Source organism: Stegostoma tigrinum, chromosome 8 (assembly GCF_030684315.1).
Source record: "Stegostoma tigrinum isolate sSteTig4 chromosome 8, sSteTig4.hap1, whole genome shotgun sequence".
In the NCBI taxonomy this organism is placed as follows: Eukaryota; Metazoa; Chordata; class Chondrichthyes; order Orectolobiformes; family Stegostomatidae; genus Stegostoma; species Stegostoma tigrinum.
In genome coordinates, this window is record NC_081361.1 from 84,784,847 (window position 1) to 84,807,860 (window position 23,014).

Below are 23,014 nucleotides of genomic sequence, written 5' to 3' on the forward strand. Positions count from 1 at the left end.
AGGACTCATGAAACAATAAAAGCGGAGAAATCTGGAGAAATGTTGTATAGACTGCATGCACTCTGTGACACACCCAACCATCAAGTTGATAACTGTCGATGATATGCCTTTGGCAAAAGAGAACAGCAAAGAATAAATTATCAGAGTTATTACATACCCGAGCATCTGAAATTGTGAATTTGGAGCTTTTATCATTGCCAGCCAAGAAATGCTGACGTGATCAGAAATTTCCATCACAATCAGCAAAATTGACTGTTTATTATGATGACAAATATGGCTTGACGTTCAGCATGTTTAAACCCCAGTGAAAAAGTTCATATGCATTCAGTTCATAAACTCATCATAAAATGCTGACCACACTGTGCAGACTGCAGTTTTCTATTGACAGGGCTGTGTGATATGAAACCAGACTGTGACTGAACTGCTATTTTCAGCGGATACAGTTCCAGCACTGGCAGGGAAAATACCAGCTGATCTAATCCTTTTATTAACCACTACATGAAGGTAAATACAATTATCTCAACAAGTAGTTTACATCAGCGTATTGTTTCTTTTACTTTATACCATTAGTGCTCACAACTAAAAGCTTGAATGACTATAATTTCTGAATGACGATTCCTCAACAAATATTATTAAATTGGACAAGGCTCAGAAAAGATTTACCACGTAATTGCTGGGTACAGAATGAGAGTGATTAAGGACAGGCTGGGACTGAGAGTAGGAGATTGACGGGTCACCTTATATAGGTTTATAAAATCATAACAGGCATAGATAATGTGAACACCAAATGTCTTTTCTCTAGGGTGGGAATTCAAAACTAGGGGGCGTACTCTTAAGACGAGTGGAGAAAAATTTAAAATGGACCCGAGGGGAAATGTTTTTATACAGAGAATGGTTTGTATGTGGATTGAACTGCCAGAGGAAATGGTAGATGCAGATACAGTTACAACAATAAAAAGGCATTTGGATAAGTACATGAACAGAAAATGTTTGTTAGGAAATGGGCCGAACACAGGCAAGTGGTCAGCATGATCAAGTTGGATCCAATGGTCTGTTTCTGTGCTAAATGCCCAAAGGGTCCTCACTGCCTGGGAATATTCCTTTAGATGAATGGTATTCAGGCCTGTGCAACATGCACCTGACAGTCTGCACAATACACATTAGTCTGCATTATAAACTTCCCACAATCTGTACTGTATGCACCTGACAGTCTTCATCATAAATTCTTCACAATGTGGAGTACATTCACCTGACAGTCTGCATTTTATCCTCCCCATAGTCCAAAGTACATACTACAAATGCACTGCATGGCTTTCACAGATTGCGGAAGGTTTATAGTGCAAGATATACTGTATACACCCAACGGTCTTTATTATAAACACTTAACAATCTGGCCTGTCTACATTGCACAGTCAGCAATATACACCTAGAAGTATGCACTATATGCACTTGACAGTCTGCACTGTATACATCAGGGAGTTTGTCAGCATATATCCCTTGCCATCTGCTCTGTATACATCAGGGAGTTTGGCAGCATATATCCCTCACCATCTGCACTGTATACTCTTCCACTGCACTGCACTCTCCCCACCTTTCCTATTCATGTACCTATCGAAATGTCTTTTCAATGCACCTGCACCATACACTCCCAAAGTCTGCACTGTACAGTCCCCACCAACTGCACTATCTGCTCTCCAGTCTGCACTGCACACTCGCCAGCATCTGTACCGAATACTCCTTAAAAAATAGCATTATGTATCCTCTACAGTCTGCACTATATACTCCCACTATATACATTGAACAGTTTGTGGTTTTGCCATATCTGAACTGGTCACAACGCATGCACAGTTGCTGACATCATCTGATACACACTGGTTAATGTGTGGTGTGTATCAGAGCCAGTCCCAAGCCAGATAAATGCAGAGAGTAAAAAGTAAGAGAAACCACCTCCCAAATCCAAAAGGTGGTTGACGTGGAAGGTTTGCATTACTCCCAGTCACCAGTACAGTGGGAGTGTCATGTCAGAAAAGGGTTAAAATTGGTTGGGACCCCACTTGCTGGAGTTCAGAAAAATGTGAGGTGGTCTCGTTGAAACATACACAGACTTGTCAGGGTAAGTGCTGCAAGAATGTTTCCCCTCAGAGGAAACCAGAGGGCGTAATCTCAGGATTAAGGGGCATCAATTTAAGAATGAGATGAGGAATTTCTTCTCTCAAAGGGCAGAGATCTTTGGAGCTCCTTGCCACAGATAGCTGAGGGGCAATGTCATTGTGCATGTTTACAGCTGAGATAGATAGATTCTTGATCAGTCAGGGGATCAAGAATTATTAAGAAAGGGCAGGAAAGTGGATGTGACGAAAGTCAGGTCAGCCATGATCCCACTGAATGGCAGAGAAGGCCTGAGGAGCCAAAGGGCCTACTCCCATTCTTATTTCTTAATAGGGTCATATGGTCTTGAGTGAAATTTCTAGGGTTCAATCTCAACATTCAATACGTCCCTTTGCAAATAGCTGCAAAACACGCCTCATGTATCATAGAGTTAAGTACCTCTCTTGCTCCGCTCCAACAAAGTTTCTTCAATGGACAAATAACATTAATCACTGGGGTCGCCCTATAAGGGAACCTTTTTATCTTTAATAAAATAAATCACTCAACTAGCCTGTTTTCTGGCCTTCAGACCAGAAAAACATGATGTGCACAATGTTTCAGGTCACAAATTCCAAATTACTTAGAATTAGCACACTCAGTCCAACAGTGAAACATTATCAATGGCCAACCTTTGAGATAGTTTACCAAGGCAGTGCCTGCCCTCTCAGATGAATGGTTTTGAGCAAGATCTGAAGCTCTCTGCCTCTTACACAAAGCCTTTTCCAAAACCAAGTCTAAGCAGGTATCTCTGCTGTGTTCATCCAGCCTCACATTTTATTATCTTGGATTCTCCAGCATCTGCAGTTCCCATTATCACTCACACATAAGCAGGTATATGGCTGTTAGCAAATCGCTGTTGCTGAGAATTTTATGTCTCAAAGTTGACTGTTAGATTTCCTTCACTGCGATAGTGATTGCATTGCCGAGTAGTTGACTGTAGTTGTAAAGTCAAGTAGTTCTTACAGGCACTACTTAAATGCAATTCATTTTTATATCTGTTTATCTGGGTGGCATTTACAACACTTACATTACCTGGTATAAAAAACATATGAATTGCAGATGCTGGAAACTTGGAACTAAAACAGAAGTTGCTGGAAAAGCTCAGCAAGTCGGGCAGCATCTGTGAAGGCAAATCAGAGTTAACATTTCAGGTCTGGGACCTGTTCTGAGGAAGGGTCACCGAACCCAAAATGTTAACTCTGATTTGCCTTCAGACCTGCTGAGCTTTTCCAGCAACTTCTGCTTCTGTATATTACCAGGTGTCATGTCCCTGTATGCAACAGACTTTCAGTCATAGATAACAAGGTGTGGAGCTGGATGAACACAGAAGGCCAAGCAGCACCTTAGGGGCAGGAAGGCTGACGTTTCAGGCCTAGACCCTTCATCAGACATTACTGATACATTTTAATACTGGACAGATGGTCATTCTCAGACAGCTGATTTCTTTTGTAGATTGACAGCACTCCTCAATCTCACGGAAGAACAAAAGTAACATTCCAGAATGGTGTGAATCAGTGCCCTTTCCTGAAAACTATTCAAACAGTATTATCATCAGATTGAAATCTCTTAGAAATTAAACTACAGGGAGCCTTATGGTCTATTGAAATCATCCACTTTAACAAGACTTACCTCAATTTTAAAGCATTGAAACTGTCTGAGAAAACTGCCACAAGATAAACAAAGATGATCAGCTAAAGAATGAGTTAACCATAATTTATCAGTGTACGACCTTTGACTGTGGCTAGGTTTTGTGTGCATGAGTATACATGTCAAGAGCGTGTGAGAGAATAAAAGCTTTATTTACAAACTCACAAAAGCTTGCTGCTGGATTTTATTTGGGGAATAAATATCCACGGTAAGAAAAAGCACACCTCTTTCATCACAAACCATACCGATCATACTGGCTGTACGAGAACATGTAAATTCTGTCAGTGACACGGGCCATCACCCAAGAGGAGCTTCCCCTAGAACATCACTCATTTCACCCTTTATTTAGTATTTATTTTCTTTGAAAAGAAAGCATTTCAACTAAATTATTTTTATTTGGCAACAGACAGTACAAGCAAAGGATCTGCAAAATAACACACGCGGGCCACTCTTTGTTGTCAGCATCTAAATATTTCAAAACAAAGCCTTGAAAACAGTGGATCACTCCCCAATACACTTAAACCAACAGCAAGCATGCTTAGCAGACAGTACAGTATTAATGGCTGTGGTTGTGTAGTTTGAGAAGTGATTAAACATTCAAGCTTTGCATTAAGGCAAAGTTAATGTAAGGCGCTGAGGAAGGACTGATATGGTTTCTAATGTAAACCATGAGGAATAATAAAATAAATCAACCTACAATGAGTTGGGCAAATGCAGTGATCTGAGTCAGTTATACAGATATGAGCATTTCAAGTTGGCAGTCCCATGCTGAAGGTTGACATGCACTGAAGGCCCTGGTTTAATTGTCAGGGTGTGGAAAAGGGTGAGGATTTCTCCCAAGGAGGCTTTGACCTTTTTGGTGCCTCAGAACTGTGCTACATTACAACAGGAAAGGAATAATCGGCATGCGGAGGGTGGGATAATCTTTAAACTCCTTCAGATACATATGATGCTTGCCCTTCGCCCAAACAGTCATTTGGAAGAAACCAATCAGGGTAAAGAGACCGACTGAAAAGCAAAATGAAGAAAAAGGTTAAATGACAATTGGAAACATGTTTTTCTACGCTTGCATTGAAGTGTTTTAAATAGGAAATCTAAGACACTGCAATATATTTTCCTACCTGGAAGACACTGCGTCATTATAGTAAAACCAATCCAGGATCCTACCTACAGATCAACAAGCAAACAGATGAGATGGTTTGACTCAAGGCTACTGGCCAGTGTAGGCCCCTGTTTTTAAGTGAAATGTAGCATGTTGCACAGTTTGAAATGTACTTTACAAATATAATGTTGCACCCCTGTTCACCACATTTAGTCTCAGTAAGATATATGGATATCAGAGAAGCTAACCAGGTTTGGCAGCAGGATTTTCGAACACAGTCACGATCAGAAACAGAAGCAGACAGTACTATCTGAGTGTGTGCATTGAATATAGGAGTTGGGAGGTCATATTGCACTGGATATTGTTTGGGCCACTTTTGGAATACTGTGCGCAGTTGTGGTCACCCTGCTTTAGGAAGGATGTTGTGAAACTTGAAAGGGCTCAGAAAAGACTTACAAGGATGTTACCAGGATTTGGGCTATAGAGAGAGGCTGAATAGGATGGGCTATTTTCTCTGGAGTGTCAGAGGATGGGTGGTGACCTTATAGAAGTTTGTAAAATTATGAGGGGCATGGATAGGGTGAATAGTCAAAGTCCTTTCGCCAAGGTAGGGGAGTCCAAAACTAAGAGGGCATAGGTTTAAGGTGAGAGGGAAAAAATTTAGAAGGAAACTAAGGGATGGCCTTTTCATACAGAGGGTAGCGAATGTATGGAATGAATTGCCGGTGGAAGAGGCTAGTACAATTACAACATTTAAATGGCATCTGGATGGGTACATGAACGGGAAGGGTTTAGAGGGATATGGGCCTAATGCTGGCAAATGGGACTGGATTAATTTAGAATATCAGGTCGTCATGGATGAGTTGGACTGAAAGGTCTGTTTCCATGCTGTACATTTCTGTGATTCTATCTGCTCCCAGTACAGGCCACATTACTGGAGGTCCAACAGGACAGCAGACAATTAGATTAATTTGGCTGACTCTGATAATGAAAATGAAAAGTGGGTGGGCTTCTCCTGTTCCCCAATGTGATGGGGTTGAAGGGTGATGGGAGTAGATTGTACAACTACCTAGACAGGTCACATCATGACAGTATGTCTCGACATGCCTGGGCCTATACCTAAAGCAAGCCTGTCAAGCGAATTTCTTCACCGTTGTATGTTTTTAATTAAACCACGGGTTTGAGAGCCCACCATCTCACCTCTACTACAGCCGTTGAAGCTGCAGGTCTTCAGGCTGACCCTCCACCCACCCTGTCTGAACTCTGTAAATCAGATAGAAAGCCTGTCTCAATAGCAATTCAGGGGCACCCTGTCAAAACCCCAAAGGAAGCCTGTTCCAATAGGAGTCTGGGGTGTTCAGCACCCCAAATATCCCCAACCCTAGTTTCTCAACCACACTCTTCCAAAGCCATGCAACGTTCACCTGCTTTATATCTGAAACAAGCCCTTGGCATCAAGGCATTTTAAAACAAAACTACAGCTTTGAGGTTTCTTTGTTTGCCACTTTCCAAAGGCAGGTTGAAAGGTGCGATGTTAGTAGAAACAAGCACAGTTTCTGACATCATCTGTGGCAGTGTTCGTGCTCTGCTCTGTCTCTGGTTGAGTTTGACATTAGGCAATGTCTCCAAACACTGCAGCAATGCAATCTAATGCAGAACCTTCTACTTTCTCAGTGAGATGCCTTTTGGTTTGACACAACTTCTGCACTGGTGATGAATGGGTGAGCACTCCCCACTGTCAACATACCTCGTAGGTGTAATTGGGGCAGGACACAAAAAAAAAGAGCCAAGTGAAAGGGTTCTTTGTTGGGTAAGGAATCTTACGTGTCTTGGATCCTGTGGGGGAGAAATAATAAGCATTAGTCATCATAAATGAACAATAACATAAGCAATTGAAGGGGAGGCAATGGCCTAGTGGTGTTATCACTGAATAGTGTTAATCCAGCAACCCAGCTAACGTTCTGGGGACCTGTGTTCAAATCCTGCCATGGGGTATGGTAGAATTTGAATTCAATAAAAATCTAAAGCTAAGAGTCTACTGATAACTGTGAATCATTTCCAATTGTCAGGGGGGGAGGGAAAGTCCCATCCCATCCCATCCTGGTCTACATGTGACTCCAGACCCACAGTAATGTGGGCAATAAATGCCTGCTGTACCCTCATTTCCACGTGGAATAAAGGTTGTCTTCTGACAGAGAGGTTGAACTAGCTTCCTGCATGATGTAGGCTTAAGATGATAAGCTGCCTATTACCCTGCAGTGAGATTTACAGCAGAAAGGAGATAGAGATTGTCTGAAGCTAAAAAAAACACAGAATGGGGTTGGGGGGTGGGTTGCTTTTGGTGCAATCTCTAATGCAGAAGACCTAGGCTTGAGGCTTACTTGCTCAGGAGGTGTGTCCTAATAGGTTGACTGTAAAAAAATTTAAGAACAGGCAAAAGAGCTAACAGAGCCAGAAAGAAGGCAACACGACAAGTTAACAGCAGCTTACAGAGGTGAGGTTTTATTTCTGGGATCGTTCTATACTTGCCAGTTGATTCTTACAACATTCTGTTATAAAATGTAAAGTACTCACTGAATGACTTTCTGAGGAAGGTGCACAATGGAGGTTGGTTTATATGGTCTCTCTGCTGTTGATATTGTAAGAAACACATTAAATAGGGGGTACAGAAAAGTACAGTTCTAGATGCGACAATTCCCTTTGAATTTGAATCTGACATCAGGCTCAATTAAGAGACAGAAGGCTAATGAAATGCTGGCCTTTAAATGTAAAGGACCGGAGTAGAAGGATGTGAAAGTTATGCTGCAGTTATACAAAACCCTGCTCAGACTCCACTTGGAGTATTGTGAGCAAATCTGGGCACCACACCTTAGGAAGGATATACTGACCTCAGGGACAGTATAATGTCACCTTCCGAGAATGGTGCCTGCACTGTAGGAGTTATGAGGAAACATTACACAAAGTATACTTGTTTCCTCCAGAACTTAGAAGGTTAGGGGGAGATATCATCAATGTCTTCAAGATATCAATAGCAGAAGACAGTTTAGATAAAGATAAACCATTTCTACTGGTTGGGGATTCTACAACCAGGGGGCATGGTCCAAAAATTAGGTTCAGAGCACATGAGCTTTGAGCTCATCAGAGTTCCATTTTGAGTGAGTGATAAACCAGGGCCACATCTGCCTGTTTCGGTAAACCAAAGGGGTTGAGCAAGTGGTATTCCAAAAAAGCTAAGGAAGTTGGCTGAATATCCTGACCAACATTTGTTCTTCAACCACCACCAGAAACTGATGATTTATCTCATTTCACATTACCATGTGTGGCCTGTTACTGCGTGAATATTACCAAAATCTTGGTATTTATAGCAGTGATTAATGTTAAACACAATGGAAGATTCTGAGGAATCGAAAGGCACTGCAAGCATTAACATCAGTTCATCCTAATCATTCTGTTACTTTTCTGTTCCCATTCTTCCAGCATTGAAACCACCAACCAATTCCTAACAGAAGAATAATATTATGAAGACAAGTTACTTGTAGAGTGAGGTGGAGTGGATTCAAGTCAGTTTCAAACAGTGACGTTTTCTAAGTTAATCTCCTGACAGAAACACATTGTTGGATAGAGATCACCAACAGGAGAGTAGAATGGTGCTTACCTTCAGAGCGCAGGTTCCTCAGGGCTATATGGATTGAGAAATTTCCAATTTCACATACCTACATAAATCACCACAATATAGTTATCAACTGTTCATAGTCCCCAGAATATACACTTTAAGATTCTATAGCAGCACACTAACCATACCTAGAGTGACAGCTTCACAGTCTAGTCTGGAATTTGAACTCTTTTAAAATTTCTAAATTTGATAAATACTGTCAGGGCATTGCATTCAGGCTAAAACTACTTGTCCAATTCATTAAAAATATGATTACACAAAAAGCTCAAAACTACAGCAAGACACTAAGAGTGCCAATGGTTATAAATAACACTGGATCCATAACGATTCAAATATCTTCTTTATAACGTATTTCCTACACAGTATAATGATCTGGCTGATGTTTGAGAGGTAGATTCCCTATTGATTCCTTGTTGCTATACCTAGTCCACAAATCAACACATCTCTGTAAAGGAAATTGTCAATCAGGCCTGTTGATCCATTAATTGTCCAGAATAATCCAATGGAATGCCATTCACTTTTTTTTTAACCAGGTTTCATATAGCTATTGATGTTCTGACCACTTGTAAATCAAATTAGCTGTCACACAATAAAAACAGAAAGGGTTGGAGAAACTTAGCAGGTCCGGCACATCCATAAAGAGAGAAGCAGAGTTCATGTTTCGAGTCTGACATAACACTTCTTCAAGCCTGGCTTTTAACATCCTGGCTAATCTAATGGCTTGTACCTGGCAGACATCTGCAGTCAGCTGTCAAGTGTACATCAGCAAGTGCAAGTGAACTTTTCATTCTGCAGCTCATTGTTCAAAGCAAAACAGGCGCACATTTCCCTGAAACAACAGTCATACATATAATAGACTACATAGACGTTTTCTCTACTTCAGGTATAATGAAGCTCCACATATAATAAGTGTGTCTTTAAGTAGCAATTTAATTCATCTGATAAATACTGGCATGGCAGTGCAGCTGAGACCCATGAACTGTGGACCCTGTTCCACGTGGGAACTCCCAGATGCTCCTCATGTCCTGGATAACCATATGTGTAGGAACTGATATTCGCTGCAGCAGAGCACCCTTTGTGGTGCAGTATTAATGTCCCCTGCCCCTGGGCAGAGTAACCCTGGGTTCAAGTTCCATCTGCGCCAGAGGTGTGTGTTAACATCCCTGAACGGTTGAGTAGGAAAAATTAAGCTTGAGGAAAGCAGTTGGTCTCGCTGTAGTGCATCAGTGAGGTTAAGAGCTTTGTGGGCCACATGTTTATAGATGTGGTCACCTGTATTTTAAAAATATGAAGATAAAGACTGAGTGAGTGTCAAAAAACACCAGCAGAAAGTGCAAAAAATCCCTCGGGTATCCCACTCTCCAACAAGTAATGGCAAGAGGAAAGCAAATCCTAAATTTGATCACTGCTCACAATGGGGAAGATTTCCATTAGTACAGTAAAACGGAGTGTGAAGAAAACATGCCTCATACTGAGAAACAGATACCTTCTTCTACATTTTTATACCCACTGGGTGAAGATCTAATGTGTCTGTTTTAATATCATTAGTTGATCTGCATCAATATAATTAACACTGGTCTCCGTTGTGCTTAAAATAGATAGTAAACAGTAGATCGTAAGATCTCATTAAGATACGGATTGTTCAGTTTTATTGTTAGTATGATACATCTGAAATGAAACATATGAGGATGTGGACAGGGTAAAATTTTGATGCTATAACCTACCAGGAAGGTATAAAGAGCCAGATGGACCTGTTGGTCGCCATATACTGTAAAAGCGAGAAAACAAAATCACAATAAGACAATTACAAGGCAATAATCAAAATGGATTACAGTCAGCTCATGAGTTGAAATGCAGCAAGAATAACATGTCACTTACAGGGAGGTGTGTAAAGTGGATGGTTGATGAAATAAGCCAGCCACGCAGTAAAACCCCAGTAATAGAAGCAGTTCTGTGAAGGCAATGGTAAACATTAGAGATCATCCTTCTCATTAAGATCAACTCGATTACAATGTCATTCAGGTTGCAGTTGCTGAGCGTCTGAGAGTGTTTTTACTCTCAGTTGAACTGAATCAAAATTAAGGGGGGAAGTGATGGCCTCGTGGTATTATTGCTGGACTGTTAATCCAGACATCCAGATAACGTTCTGGAGACCCAGGTTCCAATCCTGAATTCAATAAAAAATATCTGGAATTAAGAATCTAATGATGTCGATTAGATGGGCATTCCCCCTGACAATGTCCTTTAGGGAAGGAAACTGCCATCTTACCTGGTCTGGCATACATGTGACTCCAGACCCACGGCAATGTGGTTGACTCTGACCTGCTCGATAGGTAATCAATGCTGGCCTAGTCAGCGACACCCTCATCCCGTTAAGGAATAAAAGGGGGAAAAGAAGTAACTTCACTTAACGTGTGAAAAACTGTCATTGGAAAGATCTCAAATAACCTTGCTAAGTACTAATAACAGAGAAAATTGCTGCAGATGCTGGAATCTGTAATGAAAACAAGAAATGCTGGCAATCAAAGCAGGTCAGGCAGTATCCATGGACAAAAAGCAAGCTAAAAGAACAAAGAAAATTGCAGCACAGGAACAGGCCCTTCGGCCCTCCAAGCCTGCACCGATCCAGATCCTCTATCTAACCCTGTCGCCTATTTTCCAAGGATCTGAATCCCTCTGCTCCCTGCCCATTTGTGTATCTGTCTAGATACATCTTAAATGACACTATCATGCCCACCTCTGCCACCTCCACTGGCAACGCATCCCAGGCGCCCACCACCCTCTGCATAAAGAACTTTCCACACACATCTCCCTTAAATTTTTCCCCTCTCACCCTGAAATCGTGATCCCTAGTAATTGAGTCCCCCACTCTGGGAAAAACCTTCTTGCTATCCACCCTGTCTATACCTCTCATGGTTTTGTGGACCTCAGTCAGGTCCCCCCCTAACCTCCGTCTTTCTAATGAAAATAATCCTAATCTACTCAACCTCTCTTCATAGCTAGCACCCTCCATACCAGGCAACATCCTGGTGAACCTCCCCTGCACCCTCTCCAAAGCGTCCACATCCTTTTGGTGATGTTTTAAGTCTACGTGCCTCTTCATCAGGCCTGAGCTGAAGTGTGGAGGGAGTAGCACTTATGTAATCGTAGGGAATTGGAGTGCTGGGGGAGAAAGGATGTTGATGGTGCAGATTAAGTGATTGGAGTGTGAGACTAGCAGGGCAATGGTGTGTCTAACAGCCAGACTGGAAAGCACAGTCAGTCCCATTGGAGTAGGGGGGAGGGGAGAGAGAAGACATGGTGACAGAGAATGCAACGAGGAAAACTAAGAGAAGGAATGTAAGTGGGTTCATAATCTGAAAGCACTGAACTCAATATTAAGACCAGAAGGCTGCAAAGCGCCTAGTCTGAAGATGAGAAGTTGTTCCTTCAGTTTGCGCTGTGATTTGCTGGAGCATTGCAGTATGCTAAGGACAGAAAACCGGACATGAGAGCAGGGCGCGGTGTTAAAGTCACCGGCTACAGCAAGGTCAGGGCCATGCTTGCGCACAGACTGGAACTGTTCTGTAAAGCGGTCACCCAGTCTGTGTTCGGTTTCTCCAATGCAGAGTGGGCCACACTGGGTGCAGCAAATATAATACACAAGATTGGACGGGGTACGGGTGAAGATTGTTTAGGCTCTTGGACAGTGAGGTTTAATCCTTAGTTAAGAACAACCAGCAAAAATTATTATTTCTGTACAGACTTTGCTGTGCTCTATTTGAAGTGGCCACACAGTCCCTTTAGTCAGCTCTGAGAAGGTAAGACTATGAACATGAATGTGGATTTGTGTTTTGACTGTCACTTATTATAGCAGTTATTCCAGTCTATTATTCAAACGTGAACAGAATTAGTCTGTTTCCAATCGTCTTTGTCTTGCTTTACCTAAGATGTAAGTGGTTGCAGTTCAAGGTGATAGCGTTGCATTGGGCTACGCAGGGTTTTAAATTGAGGTCCTGCCTGATCCCAGGACAGTAGAAAAGTTATCTGCCATGTCTGGGTTAATAGTTACCCCTCAAACAATGTCACGATAACAAGGTAGCTTGCTGATCACAAATTATAGCAGTTATATAACAGCATTATAGCAGTGACCACACTTCCAGAGGTTCACCATTGGATGTAAAACAAACTGAGGAGGCGGCAGTTGTGAAAAGTGCGACATAATCCACATTATATTTTGTTAAACATAACTAATTATGTCATAACTGAATGGCCTGGAATTGTTGATCCACTCAAATATTCAGCTGTAACTTTGTTTCGAATCACTTGAGAGCAGGAAGAGGTCATTCACCCTTTTGAGCCTATTCCAGCATTCCATTCAATTTTAGCCAATCTGTATCTCAAGTCTATCCATCTATTTCAGTCCCACTGCCGTTCATAAACTCATGTAATAACATGCCATCAATAACAGCTTTGACATTTTTCACTTGACTGTAGCAACTACTCCTGCCCCGCACCCCCGCCACACACCCCACCCTCCACACTTCTGGGAGGGTGATTATTTCAGATTTTCAACACCAGTTGTGAGAGGAGGATTTGGTTGACCTCACCTCTCAATAGTCTGGCTTTTAATTTTATGACGATGCTCCCCCCGATTCCCACACCCTGTGATGATTCCACCAACAGGGTAAATACTTCTCTTTATATCGCAAATCAATTCCTTTAATCATCTTAACTATGTCAGAAAGCCCGGTTTCAATTTCATTCACTGAGTGAAGACTGGGATTTTTATAAAAGCAAAATACTGCGGAAGCTGGAAATCTGAAGTAAAAGTGAACATGCTGGAGAAGGTCAGCAGGTCTGCCAGCACCTGTGGAGAGAAAGCAGCGTTAAAGGTTCAATTCTTTTTAAGAAAGGAAAAGGTAAATTTGGTAAATTGTGTAAATTTGTAAATCACAGAATGTGCTTCAGCTACAATCAAAGCTGTTCAGGGAGCATTGTACTTGGTTTAAAAGGAGTAGAGGAAGTTTTATTCTTTGTCTAATCCTGTGCTGTCCCTGTCCTCTGGCTGTTTGATGCAGACAGTGTTGAGGGATCTTTAATTTGAAAAGATTAAAGGAAACTGTACTCTTTTCCTGTCCCTAGGCTGTAACTGTCCTGAGTGTGTTTGATGGGAACAGTATAGATGCAGCTTTAAAAAAGAAGAACAGAACAGCACAGGAACAGGCCCTTTGGCCCACCAAGCCTGTACCAACACATGAAGCCTTTCTAAACTAAAGACCTTTCGCTTGGATGTGAGTTTGCTCGCTGAGCTGGAAGGTTAGTTTTCAGACATTTCGTCACTTTTTTTTTAAATTTGAAAAAATATACTTTATTCAGAAGATGTACAAAAAATAAAACATATTTATACACCTACCCAGTCATGCAAGCCGCTCCGGGCTACCCAGGGGGTACATACACCAACTAAAGGAAAAAAATACAAAGAAGAAAAAAAAACAGAGCAAAGAAAATACCGCGGCAGTCGTCACCCCGCACTGTCCCAGTTGGCCCCCTGACCAGTTGGGCCCAGTTACCAGATAGGGCCCTTTTTTCTATTCTGGACAAGGGGTTTCATACCGTGGTCTTTCCCCACCGCGCCTTGGTGGCAGATGCCCCAAGCTTTAGCGCATCCCTCAGCACGTAGTCCTGGACCTTGGAGTGCGCCAGTCTGCAACACTCGGTCGGGGTCAGTTCTTTCAGCTGGCAGACCAGCAAGTTGTGGGCAGACCAAAGAGTGTCTTTCACTGCAATGATGGTCCTCCAGGCGCAGTTGATGTTGGTCTCGGTGTGCGTCCTGGGAAACAGCCCGTAGTGCACGGAGTCCCCCATCACGGAGCTGCTCGGGACGAACCTCGACAAATACCACTGCATCCCCCTCCAGACCTCCTGCGCATAGGCACACTCCAGAAGGAGGTGATCGACGGTCTCGTCCCCCCCGCAGCCGCCTCGAGGGCAGCGTGCGGTGGCGCAGAGATTCCGGGCATGCATAAAAGGATCTCACTGGCAGAGCCCCTCTCACCGCCAGCCAAGCAATGTCCTTGTGCTTGTTTGAAAGATCTGGCGATGAGGCATTCTGCCAAACAACTTTGGCAGTCTGCGTGGGGAACCGCACGACGAGATCCACCCTCTCCTTTTCCCGAAGGGCCTCGAGGATACTACATCCTGACTGCCTTGTGGTCAAAGGTGTTTCCCTTCAAAAATTTCTCCACGAAGGACAGGTGGTACGGAACGGTCCAACTACTCAGAGCGTTCCGCGGCAACGAGGCCAGGCCCATCCTTCGCAACGCCGGGGGCAGGTAGAACCTCAGTAAGTAGTGACACTTGGTGTTTGTGTACTGAGGATCTACGCACAGCTTGATGCAGCCGCACACAAAGGTAGCCGTCAGGGCGAGGGTGGCGTTCGGTACGCCCTTTCCCCCATTTCCCAGGTCTTTGTACATGGTGTCCCTGCGGACCCGGTCCATCCTCGACCCCCAAATGAAGTGGAAGATGGCCCAGGTGACCGCAGCGGCACAGGTCCAGGGAATAGGCCAGGCCTGCACCACATACAACAGTACCGAAAGCCCCTCGCACCTGACAACCAGGTCCTTACCCGCGATGGAGAGGGACCAGAGCGTCCACCTGCCCAGCTTCTGCTTCAGTTTGGTGATACGCTCCTCCCAAGTCTTAGTGCACGCCCCAGCTCCACCGAACCAAACACCCAGCACCTTCAGGTAGTCTGTCCTGACGGTGAAGGGGATGAAGGAGCGGTCGTCCCAGTTCTCGAAGAACATGACCTCGCTCTTACCCCTATTGACTTTGGCACCCAAGGCCAGTTCAAACTGGCCGCAGATGTCCAACAGTCTACTCACCGACCGATGATCAGTGCAGAAGACGGTGACATCGTCCATGTACAGGCAGGTCTTGACCTGAAGGCCTCCGCTGCCTGGGATAGTCACGCCCTTCAGGCTCACGTCCTTCCTGATGGATGCGGCAAAGGGCTCCACACAGCACACGAACAAGGCAGGAGAGAGCTGGCAGCCCTGCCTGACTCCAGATCTAACAGGAAAACTGTCTGATTCCCACCCGTTGATCGAGACTGCGCTAACGATGTTGGCGTAGAGCAGCCGGATCCAATTGCGGATGCCCTCCCCGAACCCCAATTTGGAGAGGACGTCCCTCATGTAAGCATGAGAGACCCTGTGGTAGGACTTTTACTGGTCCAGGCTGACGAGGCAGGCGTCCACCCGCCTGTCCTGTATGTAGGCGATCGTATCCCTGATGAGCGCGAGGCTCTCAGCGATCTTCCTGCCCGGCACAGCACAGGTTTGGTCAGGGTGAATCACCGACTCCAGGACAGACCTGACCCGGTTGGCAATGACCTTGGCCAGGATTTTGTAGTCCACGTTCAATAGTGAAATGGGACGCCAATTCTTAATTTCTTCCCTCTCCCCCTTCCTCTTGTAAATGAGGGTGATGTTGCCCTTCCTCATGGACTTGCACATTTCCCCTGCCCGAAGTGCACTATTGTACACCTCCAGCAGGTCCTGGCCGACCAGGTCCCACAGAGCGGAATACAGCTCGACCGGTAAGCCGTCGCTCCCGGGAGTCTTATTCCTCTCCAAGGACTTGAGGGCTCTGGTCAGCTCGTCCAGGGATATCGGCCGGTCCAGCTACTCCCTCGTGCTGTCATCTAAGACCTCCGTGATAGACGACAGGAACAATTCGGAGGCCGTGCTGTCCTTGGGCTTCGTGTCGTACAGTCCGGCGTAGAAGGATCTGCTGATCCTCAAAATGTCGGGCCGAGACGACGTCACCGAGCCGTTGTCCTCCTTCAGCCGGCTAAGCACAGAGCTCTCTTTGTGCACCTTCTGAAAGAAGAAACGTGAGCACGTCTCGTCCTGCTCCACGGAGCGGACCCTGGAACGGAAGGTTATCCTGGAGGCCTCCGCGGCGAAGAACGAGGCTTGCTGGCCCCTCACATCGCGGAGGTCCTCCGTGACATCGACCGCCATCAACTGCAGAAGGAGCAGGTTCTGCACCCTTTCCTGGAGTCGCGACAGCTTTCCCCGCCTCTCCCTCACCTTCCGAACACCCGTGAGGACAAAGAACCTCTTGATGTTCTCCTTCACCGTCTCCCACCAGTCGCCCGGAGACACAAAGAGGGGTTTCACGGTTCTCCAACCGGCGTACTCCTTCTTAAGCTCCTCGACGTTCTCTGGGGTCAACAGAGTCGTGTTGAGCTTCCACGTCCCCTTGCCGGCCGGCTGGTTGTCCTGTACGTGACAGTCGGCCAGCAGGAGGCGGTGGTCAGAGAAGAACACCGGCTCGACGCCGGTGGACCTGACCGAGAACGCCCGTGACACAAACAGGAAGTCTATCCTTGAGCGAATAGACCCGTCTGGCCGCGACCAGGTGTACCTCCGCTGCACTCCGTCTGCAAGGGTGCTGAAGGCGTGAGCAGCTTGGCGTCCTTCACCGTGCCCATCAGGAATCTGGACGTGACGTCCAGTTGACTCCCCCCACCCGCTGTCCCCACGCCGGAGCTTCCATCTGCATCGATGATGCAGTTGAAGTCTATGCCTAGGATGACCGGCCTGGACGTAGCCAGCAGGGGTGGAAGCCGCTGCAGGACGGCCAACCGCTCACTCCGTACCGCTGGAGCGTACACGTTGATCAGCCTCAGGGGAGCGTTCCTGTAGGTGATGTCAGCCACTAGGAGGCGCCCCACCCACTACCTCCTGAACTTGAGAGATGGTGAAGTTGCGCCCACGCAGCAGAATAGCCTGGCCTGAGGAGCGACAGTTGTTACCCGCCGACCAGATCGAAGGCCCACAGGCCCAGGCGCCGGACCATTTCCCATACCTGCTGAGGTGCGGTATCCCGCACTCCTGCGGAAACAGGAGGTCCGCCTTGACGGTGGTCAGGTAGGCCAACGTGGACACACATCTTGCGGTGGACTTGACACTGCGCACATTAATGCTCACAACTCGTACCCCCATTGTGGGCAGTGACCGCAGTACCCTCCCCGAGTCCAAGGTCCAGCCCCTCCATCTGTCCCTTCATGCCCATTGCCTGGGCTAACTGGTGGACACTCTCCGGGCTCAGGAAACCGTCTGTGCTGCCTTCTGGGTGGCATCCCCCCATCGGGGGTACTGAGGCAGGAGAGTCCGGCTCTGGGTCAGTCTGGGGACACGCTGCTTCCTCCTTCCTGCCTGAAAGTTGCAGGGGCCCTCCAGTGCCCCAGCGGCACGTGACTGGGTGTCGGAGGGAGCCTCAGGACGCCTCCCATCACCTGGAAGCGGGGTGCTGCTTTCCTTCTCCCTTGAGATCTTTAGCTTCTGCTTTGGGCAGGCCCTCTCCGAATCTCCCTCGTCAGAGGAGCTCTTATAGCCCCCGTGTAGCTGCCTCTTCCCACCTGATGGTTGCGGTTCCTGGGCCTGCTGACGCGCCTTCCTCCTCGCTTTCCGGAACGTCATCCACTCCCCTGGGTCGCCTGTCGCCGCCTCCATCGACTCCGGGTTGTCGGCGGGAAGCGGAGCCTGGAGGGGCGCTTCGCTGGCCTCAGGCCCATCCTGCAGGGCTGGGCCCTCCTGCACGACCTGGCCCTCCTGCACATTAGTGGGGTCCTTGCAGGGCCCTGGTGCCTTCCTCTCCTCCGGGGGGACTGTCCCCACATTGCACCTGCCGGCGACCAGGGCGTAGGTGGTCCCCCGCCGCGGGCATGCCCTATAGAGGTGGCCCGCTTCCCCACAAAGGTTGCAGCTTTTCTCTTGTGGGCAATCCTTTGCAAGGTGTCCCTCCTCCCTGCAGATGGTGGCTTTGCAGTCGGCCGCCACGTGACCTGTCCTACCACAGGCATGGCAGACTTTAGGTTGCCCTGTGTAGGTCAGGTAGCCCTTGCTCCCGCCGATCGCAAAGCTGGACGGTGGGTGTACGATGTTCCCGTCCACGCCCATCCTCAGCGTCACCTTGACCTGCCTCTTACTGATCCAGATGCCAAAGGGGTCCATGATGTCTGTTAGGTCCCCTTCCACCTTCACGTACCTTCCCAGGAAGGTGAGGACATCAACTGCTGGCACATGCGGGTTGTACATGTGCAGAGTCACCATACGGCTCCTCTGCGCTGGCATCACGAACAGCGGGACAGCGGTCAATACAGAGAGGGGGCCCTCACCTCCTTTCTCCTTGAAAACCTCCAGGAAGCGCTCGCAAAGCGTGGCACTCCTGAAGGTCACGTCGTAAAAACCTCCTCCGGGGAAATCCTGCAGGCAGTAAATGTCCGCAGCAGCGAACCCACAACAGTCCAACAGGACCCTCTTCACGATGAAGGTGCGGTCCACAGGTGCACCTTCATCCACCTTCTTTACAGAAACACGGATAGTGTTCCGGACCCCCTGACCTGGGGCACAAGCACTTGCCGCAGCCATTGTTGCAGGTTGGCTGCTCCCCTGAAGCAGCATTAGGCCGAAGCCAGCATTAAGATCCACTGGTTGCAAGGGTGCACAGCCAACCCGACGTCCTCCTTTCACCTCCAAGACAGCATTCTCCTCCTCTCGGTCCACAAGAGAGTGGGTCTTTATTTTGTTCCAGATGTAAGCTGGTTCACTGAGCTTGAAGGTTTGTTCCCAGATGTTTCGTCACCATTCTAGGCAACATCATTAGTGAGCCTCCGACAAAGCGCTGGTGTTAGGTCCTGCTTTCTATTTATCTGGTTAGGTTTCCTTGGGTTGGTGATGTCATTTCCTGTGTTGGTGATGTCATTTCCTGTTCTTTTTCTCAGAGGATGGTAGATTGGCTCCAAATCAATGTGTTTGTTGATGGAGTTCCGGTTGGAATGCCATGCTTCTAGGAATTCTCGTGCGTGTCTTTGTTTGGCTTGTCCTAGGATGGATGTGTTGTCCCAATCAAAGTGGTGTCCTTCCTCATCTGTATGTAAGGATACGAGTGATAGTGGGTCATGTCGTTTTGTGGCTAGTTGATGTTCACGTATCCTGGTAGCTAGCTTTCTGCCTGTTTGTCCAATGTAGTGTTTGTCACAGTTCTTGCAAGGTATTTTGTAGACGACGTTTGTTTTGCTTGTTGTCTGTAACTTGTTGTCTGTAACAGTGTGTCTCTGTTTTCCTAGAAGCATGGCATTCCAACCAGAACTCCATCAACAAACACATTGGCTCCAAATCAATCTGCCATTCCCTGAGAAAAAGAACAGGAAATGACACCACCAAAGCAGGAAATGACATCACCAACCCAAGGAAACCTAACCAGATAAATAGAGAGCGCGACATAACACCAGTGCTTTGTCGGAGGCTCACTGATGATATTACCTAGAATGGTGGTGAAACATCTGGGAACAAACCTTCCAGCTCAGTGAACCAGCTTACATCTGGAACAAAATAAAGTCCCACTCTTCTGCGGACCGAGAGGAGGAGAATGCCGTGTTGGAGGTGGAAGGAAGAGTCGGGTTGGCTCTGCACCCTTGCAACCGGTGGATCTTAATGCTGGCTTCGGCCTAACGCTGCTTCAGGGGAGCAGCCAACCTGCAACGATGGCTGCGGCGAGTGCTCGTGCCCCGGGTCGGGGGTCCGGAACACCATCCGTGCTGCCGTAAAGAAGGTGGATGAAGGTGCACCTGTGGACCGCACCTTCTTCGTGAAGAGGGTCCTGTTGGACTGTTGCGGGTTCGCTGCTGCGGACATTTACTGCCTGCAGGATTTCCCCGGAGGAGGTTTTTACGACGTGACCTTCAGGAGTGCCAAGCTTTGCGAGCACTTCCTGGAGGTTTTCAAGGAGAAAGGAGGTGAGGGCCCCCTCTCTGTATTGACCGCTGTCCCGCTGTTTGTGATGCCAGCGCAGAGGAGCCGTATGGTGACTGTACACATGTACAACCCGCATGTGCCAGCAGTTGATGTCCTGACCTTCCTCGGAAGGTACGTGAAGGTGGAAGGGGACCTAACAGACATCATGGACCCCTTTGGCATCTGGACCAGTAAGAGGCAGGTCAAGGTGACGCTGAGGATGGGCGTGGACGGGAATGTCGTACACCCACCGTCCAGCTTCGCGATCGGCAGGAGCAAGAGCTACCTGACCTAAGCAGGGCAACCTAAAGTCTGCCATGCCTGTGGTAGGACAGGTCACGTGGCGGCCGACTGCAAAGCCACCATCTGCAGGAACTGCAGGGAGGAGGGACACCTTGCAAAGGATTGCCCACAAGAGAAAAGCTGCAACCTTTGCGGGGAAGCGGGCCACTTCTATAGAGCATGCCCGCAGCGGGGGACCAACTACACCCAGGTCGCCGGCAGGGGCAATGCGGGGCCAGCCCCCCCGGAGGAGAGGAAGGCACCAGGGCCCAGCAAGGACCCCACTAATGTGCAGGAGGGCCAGGTCATGCAGGAGGGCCCAGCCCCGCAGGATGGGCCCGAAGCCAGCAAAGCACCCCTGCAGTCTCCGCTCCCCCCCCGCCCCGACAACCCAGAGTTGATGGAGGCAGCGACAGGCAACCCAGGGGAGTGAACGACGTTCCAGAAAGCGAGGAGGAAGGTGCGTCGGCGGGCCCAGGAACCACAACCATCAAGCGGGGAGAGGCACCTACAGGGGGGCTATAAGAGCTCCTCTGATGAGGGGGATTTGGAGAGGGCCCGCCCGAAGCAGAAGTTAAAGATCTCAAGGGAGAAGGAAAGCAGCACCATGCTTCCAGGTGACGGGAGGCATCCTGAGGCTCCCTCCGACACCCAGTCACGTGCCGCTGGGGCACTGGAGGGCCCCCCGGAACTTCCAGGTGGGAAGGAGGAAACAGTTCGTCCCCAGCCTGACCCAGAGCCGGACTCTCCTGCCTCCATACCCCGAACGGAGGTATGCCACCCGGGAGGCAGCACAGACGGTTTCCTGAGCCCGGAGAGCGTCCAGCAGTTAGCCCGGGCAATGGGCATGAAGGGACAGATAGAGGGGCTGGACCTTGGACTTGGGGAGGGTACTGCGGTCACTGCCCACAATGGGGGTACGAGTTGCGAGCATTAATGTGCGCAGTGTCAAGTCCACCGCAAGATGTGTGTCTACGTTGGCCTACCTGACCACCGTCAAGGCGGACCTCCTGTTTCTGCAGGAGTGCGGGATACTGCACCTCAGCAGGTATGGGAAATGGTCCAGCGCCTGGACCTGTGGGCCTTCGATCTGGTCGGCAGGTAACGACTGTCGCTCCTCGAGCCTGACTATTCTGCTGCGGGGGCGCAACTTCACCATCTCTCAAGTTCAGGAGGTGGTGGGGGGGGCCCCTCCTAGTGGCTGACATCACCTACAGGAATGCTCCCCTGAGGCTGATCAACGTGTACGCCCCAGCGGTACGGAGTGAGCGGTTGGCCGTCCTGCAGCGGCTTCCACCCCTGCTGGCTACGTCCAGGCCGGTCATCCTAGGCGTAGACTTCAACTGCATCATCGATACAGATGGAAGATCCGGCGTGGGGACAGCGGGTGTGGGGAGTCAACTGGATGTCACGTACAGATTCCTGATGGGCACGGTGAGGGATGTCAAGCTGCTCGACGCCTTCAGCACCTGCAGACGGAGTGCAGCGGAGATACACCTGGTCGCGGCCAGACGGGTCTATTCGCTCAAGGACAGACTTCCTGTTTGTGTCATGGGCGTTCTCGGTCAGGTCCACCGGCGTCAAGCCGGTGTTCTTCTCTGACCACTGCCTCCTGCTGGCCAACTGTCACATACAGGACGACCAGCTGGCCATCAAGGGGACGTGGAAGCTCAACTCGACTCTGTTGACCCCAGAGAACGTCGAGGAGCTTAGGAGGGAGTACGCCGGTTGGAGAACCGGGAAACCCCTCTTTGAGTCTCCAGGCGACTGGTGGGAGACGGTGAAGGAGAACATCAAGAGGTTCTTTGTCCTCAAGGGTGTTCGGAAGGCAAGAGAGAGGCGGGGAAAGCTGTCGCGACTCCAGGAAAGGGTGCAGAACCTTCTCCTTCTGCAGTTGATGGGGGTCGATGTCACGGAGGACCTCCGTGAGGTGAGGGGCCAGCAAGCCTCGCTCTTCGCCGCAGAAGCCTCCAGGATGATCTTCCGGTCCAGGGTCCGCTCTGTGGAGCAGGACAAGACGTGCTCGCGTTTCTTCTTTCAGAAGGTGCACAAAGAGAGCTCTGTGCTTAGCCGGCTGAAGGAGGACAACGGCTCGGTGACATCGTCTCGGCCCGACATTTTGAGGATCAGCAGATCCTTCTATGCCGGACTGTACGACACGAAGCCCAAGGACAGCACGGCCTCCAACTCGTTCCTGTTGTCTATCACGGAGGTCTTAGACGACGGCACGAGGGAGTGGCTGGACCGGCCGATATCCCTGGACGAGCTGACCAGAGCCCTCAAGTCCTTGGAGAGGAATAAGACTCCCGGGAGCGACGGCTTACCGGTCGAGCTGTATTCCGCTCTGTGGGACCCGGTCGGCCAGGACCT

The 23,014-nt window shown here is 48.2% G+C and overlaps 1 protein-coding gene across 6 annotated transcripts in view; it reads right to left on the reverse strand.

Annotated features, from left to right (window-relative positions):
• Positions 1-3,977: 3,977 nt before the first annotated feature.
• The window catches only part of LOC125456041 (very-long-chain enoyl-CoA reductase-like), an 87,395-nt gene continuing 68,358 nt past the window's right edge, over positions 3,978-23,014 (reverse strand). For all 6 annotated transcript variants that reach the window (XM_048538680.2, XM_048538682.2, XM_048538684.2 and 3 more), the window contains exons 8-13: positions 10,449-10,521; positions 10,295-10,338; positions 8,553-8,610; positions 6,645-6,733; positions 4,917-4,962; positions 3,978-4,803 (exon numbers count right to left, since the gene is read on the reverse strand). In XM_048538680.2, the coding sequence (XP_048394637.2) occupies positions 4,676-4,803; positions 4,917-4,962; positions 6,645-6,733; positions 8,553-8,610; positions 10,295-10,338; positions 10,449-10,521 (438 nt within the window). In that variant the 3' untranslated portion in view covers positions 3,978-4,675. The remainder of the gene's footprint in view (positions 4,804-4,916; positions 4,963-6,644; positions 6,734-8,552; positions 8,611-10,294; positions 10,339-10,448; positions 10,522-23,014) is intronic.